Source organism: Clupea harengus, chromosome 9 (genome assembly GCF_900700415.2).
Source record: "Clupea harengus chromosome 9, Ch_v2.0.2, whole genome shotgun sequence".
NCBI classification, from domain to species: domain Eukaryota; kingdom Metazoa; phylum Chordata; class Actinopteri; order Clupeiformes; family Clupeidae; genus Clupea; species Clupea harengus.
In genome coordinates, this window is record NC_045160.1 from 20,849,291 (window position 1) to 20,856,790 (window position 7,500).

At 43.3% G+C, this 7,500-nt stretch overlaps 1 protein-coding gene across 1 annotated transcript in view; it reads right to left on the bottom strand.

The window, feature by feature from the left end:
• The window catches only part of aadac (arylacetamide deacetylase), a 16,128-nt gene that overhangs the window by 7,636 nt on the left and 992 nt on the right, over nt 1-7,500 (bottom strand). Inside the window, exons 2-3 of the mRNA XM_012822456.3 lie at nt 6,128-6,356; nt 63-132 (exon numbers count right to left, since the gene is read on the bottom strand). Of these exons, the coding sequence (XP_012677910.1) occupies nt 63-132; nt 6,128-6,356 (299 nt within the window). The remainder of the gene's footprint in view (nt 1-62; nt 133-6,127; nt 6,357-7,500) is intronic.

The following is a 7,500-nucleotide window of genomic DNA, read 5'->3' on the forward strand; positions in this document are numbered from 1 at the left end:
GCAGAGAGCAGCAGAAGGATAATCAGTGTTAGCAGAGCACATATAATACAGAAAGCACTTACTCCACTGACACAACAACTGCATTGAGCTCTGTGACCATCTGACGAGCAAGAAGATCGTAGGGGCTCATTCCTAAGAGAGAGAGAGAGAGAGAGAGAGAGATACACACACGCATGAGCAGGTGCACACACACACATGCACGAATGGGTATATGCACACACTGACACACTCTCACTCACTCACATACACACACACGCACACAGACACACACACACACATATATATACACACATACACATATACACACACTGACACACTCTCACTCACTCACTCTCTCTCACACACACGTGCACAAAATGCACAGAAACAGAATGAGACAGCGAAATTCAAGATTGGGTAAGATGTTGACATCAACACAAAATATATGCACACGGCGTTGTGCCGGACTGTCTAGCCTGCAAGAATCACCCAATCCACCTCCTACGATGTCACAATGGACACTCAGAGGAAGTGTGGCAGCCTGACAAACCAGAAGGACACGGCTGCAACAGCACCAGCTGTTGTTATGTCAGACACAAAGCGGTCGGCTAGGGCTAAATTAATGAATTCAGAAGACAAGCAACGTTCTTCTCAGTAGAGACACATGCTGTGTGTACACGGTGTGCACCAAAAGCCTAATTTTAGTTATATGATGATGATATGATCATATTTAGTTATATGATGTTAAATTCCTCGTGCTATTGGCTGGAGACTTCCCAAAGCGGCCAAACCTCTCACTGTCACAAGCAACTACTCATACCCAACAACCTAGCCTAAGTATTATAACTTGTGCACTACAACCATTAACCACACTTAATACTTAACAACAACAAAGATACCTTTGTGAGCATTTCACTAGGGTTGTCAAGTGGGCACCATCCTTCATCAGTGTTTCTTTGCATTTGGCACCCAACACCTCCAGAAGGCTCAACAGTGGTGTTTGGTGTCCCAGACCCACCCCCCTCCATACTCACGATGAGTCAGGACACATACCAGAGACATCAACAGATAAAAAAGATTTATAGATATAGATTCTATATAGATTTTATATCTCGATGTCTGATCGATGCACTGCCTAATTGTCCAAACATCAAACTCATTATACTACAGCATGCCACAGGCTATCCGGGGTAAAGGGTGCAAGGGTTGGGGGAGGGGTAACCCCCTCTGGAGCACATAACAGGTTAGGGTAGAGGTAGGAGTTGGATACGGATATTAGATTAGAGTAAGGTCACCGACACATCTTACAACAATAAGCTTCTTCACTTAATACTGCTTAATTCACATGTCCCCAAGCACTTTGTGAGCACCTCAGCAATAACCACTGGCTTGCTTTTTCAGCAGCCTCCGACAAATCCTTTAAGGCTCCTTTGAGTGACAAAGAGATAGCCTATTTCCACCCCACATGATGGGTTTTTTAGTGCTGACAAGAGGATTGGCACCCCTGTTTGAAAGTATGGGCCCCTTTGGAAATAGCAAGATGGATCAAATGACCTCTGAAATTACCCTGAAAAGGTTTGCTGATGTTCTGTAGGGGGTTTGCTTTTTTCTTTCACTCAGAGGTGCAACTATGTTTAACCATACAGTACCCGAGGCCACTAAAAAAAAACAGAAGTGTTCTGGTTGATTTAGCCTCTAGCCCCTATCTCCACTGGTCTTGTGTGTGCTTGCCAACCTTGTTCCCTCGCTTCCGCTACCAGTTCTGCATACTTCAGCTCTTTCCTTTCAAAGGCTTTCTCACTTGCCTCTTCTCACATCAGTAACAACAATACACTTTGAAAATTGGAGCCATCTCCAGTCCTGTCCCTTGCCCCATTTGCCAAAAACTGGATAACCTCAAAAGATGCTTTGACTAACGCTGAAATCTTTTCAGAGACCTTAAGGTAACTGAATGTCTTCCACAACAGAGTGTGTGGCACAACTCCAGAGCCATTAGCGAGGGCCAAAAATACCACGCAGAGGTCTCTGCTTTCTGTAACTTCCTGCCTGAATTTGTTGCCAAATGATGTTACAACCTTCCAAACATCCAGAAAGTCTTGGGATTCCTGCTTTTGACTGATAGGTCAAACTTGGCCAACGGTCATGGCATTCTTCTCCTCTGGAATTAAAATACCTCCTGACCGATGCCACATCCTTGGAATTGTTACTTTTTTTTCCATACAATTACCATAAGTTTCCATAGACACGATAAGGTACCCCTTTCGGTCCAGGAGCCAAGGCCTCTTACCAAACCGTTTCCACCTATGATGTAATCAGGCCCATAGAGTTGTTATTTATTATACCATTACTAAATTACTAAATCAGTGACATGCCATCTAAAGGCCTGAAGCCTCATGCCTATTAAATTACCGCCATGCTGCTATGCTGGAGACAGGCACAGCCTATTGTATGATTTAGCTTGGCTGGTAGTTATTACATAATGAGAAATGCAAGACCCCAAAACATAACAGGATGCAAACTAAAATAACCCAAATTACATTATTGTTTGGTTATTAGATCACATTGTGGGTTTGCTGTAGTTGCATTTTATGTATTAAATGGCATTCAAATGAAGATAAACAATCAATCAGCCAACATTTGAATCAAACTGTGACTAATGCAAAGCAGCAATGTTTTTAAAACATTCTGTTCATAAGAATCTTCTGTATAGAAGTTATTATTATGGTTTGTGTAAGTTTGAGTAACACATTTTCAAAATAAGCACTAAATCAGACCATGTGATTTACATTTCTTAACTTCTTAACTTTGGTGCAAAGGTATTGTACAGGGCATACCTTCATTTCACTATCCTGCCAATGCTGCAGTGGTTGCCAGTTGTTGACAGATTTCTTCAGACAAGGCCAATAATGATCAGCAGAAACATGCTGCCTTGGGACATTTCATACAGGAACCCTCATCTGTCCAAGCCAATGTTTTGCCTGCCCAATGTTTACTCCAAAGGACCTTAGTGTGGACAATTCACCAATAAACACACAAACACAATCTCTCTCTCTCTCTCTCTCTCTCTCTCTCTCTCTCTCTCTCTCTCTCTCTCTCTTTGTGTGTGTGTGTGTGTGTGTGTGTGTCTCACATGTCCTACATCACTTGCCCAACTAGGAAATCGAAGACTCTAAGATTTGTGTCCTGGTCCCATACAATGAGCATTCAAGGCCTCTCCTAGGCCTCCTCTCCTCTCCTCTCCTCTCCTCTCCTCTCCTATCCTATCCTCCCCTCCCCTCTCCTCTCCTAGGCCTCCTCTCCTCTCCTCTCTCCTCCTCTCCTCTCCTCTCCTCTCCTCCCCTCCTCTCCTCCTCTCCTCTCCTCTGACCTCTGACCTCAGCACCATCTGTCTCACTCCCGTGTATAGACACTTAGGAGGGAGAACTACAAAAAAGAGACATCAAGGTTTGGAGTGAAGATGCCGTTTCTAAATGACAGGGATGCTTTGGCTACACAGATCGGTTCGTGTTCAAGGACATTGAAGGCCTCCCTGGCACTGTGTGCAGCTTCATCACATTTTGTGAGGACACTGTCATTCCTTAGAAGCATATTAATGTGCACCCTAATAAACACGACCCGGCTTACTAAACCCTTGCGAAATGTACTGAAGAGAAAAACAAAGGGCCTTCCTCAAGGGTAAAGAGGCAGGAAAAAAGAGTAGAGAGGGCAGCGCAGAAATGAAGAGGGCCAAGTTCCAATATAAAAACAAGCCAGAGGAAAATCAGCAGGAGTACTCTGAAGGCATGGGGTAAAATGATAGGCCATTACAAAACTGAAAACAAGCCAGTTAGCACTGCAGGCTATGAGAGCAATAAAAAACTAGCCGAAGCAATAAGGCCTTGTTATTTACGATCTGATATCCATGCCTTCACAGATTAACAGATTCAAGGGAATTATGCAAAGAGTCTGCCCCCCAGGTAAGTGTCGATATCAAGACAATATTTATGAAAAGCTCTGTGGAGCAGAGAAGGGTTCCAGAGTTATGGAAGGAGACCATTATTGCCCTGGTGTCTAAACAGCTCCTACAGAGCTAAATGACTTCAGAGCAGTGGCACTGACATCACTGGTCGTGAAGTCATTAGATAAGGCTGGTCAAAGGGGAATAGCTGGCAAGGGTCGGCGAGGCTCTGGATAATAACTTTCTGTATAATCACCTGGAAGGCTTTTATTTTTCTGCATTCAGTACTATCCAACCACAAGTTTAAGATAGGAAATGTCTTGCTCATTTTTAATCTAGATGTAAATGTTGTGGGCTGGATTATAGATGTTTTACCTTTAAGTTAATGGCTTTCTGTCAGAAAGGCACTTCTCCTCCATCGACTCTCCTAAGAGCCGTGTCCTGTCCCCTCTGTTGTGCTGTGTGTGTGTGAGTGTGTGTGTGTGTGTGTGTGTGTGTGTGTGTGTGTGTGTGTGTGTGTGCATGTATCTGTGTGTGTGTTTGTGTGTGTGTGTGTGTGTCAGTGTGTGTGTGTGTGTGTGTGTGTGTGTGTGTGTGTCTGTGTGTGTATGGAGCATGGTCTTTACATCTGAACAGGCACTTCCTGAAATTCGCTGATGACACAGTTATCGCCAGCCTGCTCCATAAAGACGCACCTGAGCATGGGCCAGTGGGTGATGAGCGGGTCAAATGGTGTGATGAAGCCTTCCTCCAATTAAATGCCACAAAGACTGAAGACCATGCCACTGGTTTTAGAAGAAATGCATCCCACCCACCATCTCAGAACTTCATTAAAGGAACTGGCATTGAATTTGTGAATTTGAAAATTTGAATTGATCTTGTTGTATAAATATCTTGAAAATGAAATTGATGCTAATACTGAGGCAGTCTGTAAGAAGGGACAGCAACCTTTGTACTTCCTGAGGAAGAGTATTTTTGCCTGGTATGGTAACTTGAACATCAGGGACAAAAATCACCTGGCCATATTGTAAAGGTGACTGGGATCTTTGGCTATCTTTGAGCAGCAGGTCCTCCACAAGGCTAGGTCTATACTGCACACAACAAAACCATTCACTGTGAGCTTGACACTCCTCCCTCTGGCCAGACATACTGAATACCTCGGTTCACGTGTAAGTAAGATCTCATTTTTTTCCCTTTGCAATAACTTTGCGAAATTTGAGTAACTTTAGTATTTTAGAGATTGGGTTAGGGTTAGGAAACTTTAGTATTTTAGGGACTGTGTTGTTGTACTGCATTTTGTATAACCTATCTAAGAGGAGACATTTGAGATACATTTCTGTACTTTTTGTGCTGTGTTGTTGTCTTTTATCCTGTGCACCTGACTGCAAGCCAAGTTTTCCATCTGGGATAATGACTGACTGATCTGAACACTAATTTGTAACAGAAATCAGTGACCCATGTGAAAATTACAGTGATAAGCTCTTTTACTACTGTAAGGATTATTACTAGAATAAGGGTTATTACATCGTGGGCTTAGTACTTGCGTGTATTTGCATTCCCTTATGTAAAAACTGCCCATTGCGTATTCATGTAACATAGTTTGGGTAGAATTACAATTTTGTAATAATAAAAAAAACACTACACTCAACTACCACTACATCAATGTTTAATGTGACGAATCTCAACCCTGGACTTTGAACCTTGCACACCTTTTCCCACCTTTTGTTCACTTGTGAGGGGCAGTGGCCTACACATGTAAACAAAGATGTCTACACCCTGTTAAGTGTGTGCTTCATGCAAGGAAAAGATTGTTAAGGGTGCAGTCATTAGTTTTCTTGTCAAAAAGAAATGAAAATGCATCTGGACTTGGTGATGGTGCTTTAACGGCATGATTAATAAACTTACAAAAAGCATTTTGCTCACTTTGTTTGTTTCAGACCCCTTCTTATGAATTTGTATATATGTCAAAATTGTCAATAAACACTTCAGAACACCCTAAACTAAGTATCAGCATACACAAGAGCTATTGTAAACTATTATGCTTATATATACAGTATGTACAGTATATATACGTATATATATACATATATATATGCCATGACTACAGGTCTTGATGCATTTCAATTTCTTTTCAAATCAAAAACCACAGTCTGCACCTTTAAAGTGTGTGTGTAAGCGACAGTGTGAGAGGGATTGACATTAAGGACCCACTGGAGCTGCCCAGGCACCATCCTCCTCCGTGGATGAAGACGACGGCTCTCCTCAGCTCTGTGCTGTCGTCCTGCTGAGCGGGCTGGTACAGCACCACCTCCACACCGTCAAAATGCTCCTCCGTGACCCGCACACGCTCGTCCGACACCGGCACCACGGCCTCGGCGAAGGTGATGAACATCATCACCCCCATGTAGTCCCTCAGCCCGAGCAGCTCACTGAAGTCTGCCTAGGGATGGAGAGAGAGAGAGAGAGAGTGGGAGAGAGAGAGACAGAGAGTGGGAGAGAGAGAGAGAGAGAGAGAATGAACGAGACGAGAGAGAGGGAGAGCGAGAGAGAGAGAGAGTGGGAGAGAGAGAGAGAGAGAGAGAGAATGAACGAGACGAGAGAGAGAGGGAGAGAGCGAGAGAGAGAGTGGGAGAGAGAGAGAGAGAATGAACGAGACGGGAGAGAAACAGAGGGGAAAAGAGACATGGGGGGGGGGGGTTAGGAGGATCAAAAGAGATGGTTGGAAAAGGAGAGAGTAAAAGACAGAATGGAAGAAAAAAGGGAGAAGGGGATTGATAGAAAAAAGGGTTGGGAGAGGGAGAGGAAATAGGACAGACAGAGAGGGGAGAAGGGAATTGTTAGAGAGAAATAGACAGTGAAATAGAATTAGAGTGACCGTCAAACAAGGTGAATTGGACTTGTAGAATGTTAAAGTGCAGTATTTCTACCACCACTGATCTGGTAGAATCCTTAAATATCCCGAATATTCTGATTACACAACTGCATACAGAAGGTCACATGATCAAATGTCTTCGAGACAGTCCAATGTTTTGGTCAGTCAAAGACACGCGCGCACACACACACACACACACCAAAGCCCAATCAAAGAGTAAGACTGCATTACATTCTTATCTACGTCTTGTGTGTCACAGTTAGGACTCATCATAAGCAGCATAAACCTCGATCTGTGCACCTGAGGTCTATGCAGACGGGACCGTGTAAGGCTACTCAGTCGGAGGTTACTACTGCGTGTGTATTCTGACACAGTCTTCCTTGGAGCAGCTTACAGTAAAAATGTTGAACATTAAACAAGATCTTTCAGATAGTTGAACTTCTCTGAGCATAGAAAGCATGCCATCATGTCTATTGTTCATTTGGAAATTAGTGGGGAGAGGTTACATTTGCTTGTAAAGGTTATTTCCTGTAGCTTAGTTTCGTGTCTCATTAAAGGCATACATGAATTAAGCGGTCGGAAGTAAAACCATAAATAACCAGTCAATTTAGGAAATAAGGTCTAAAAATAGACCAGGAGAGCGGGGGTACAATGGTCAGATTAGTATCTGACATAATCTGTTGTAACTGTCATTGTTGGATTACCCCCTAAA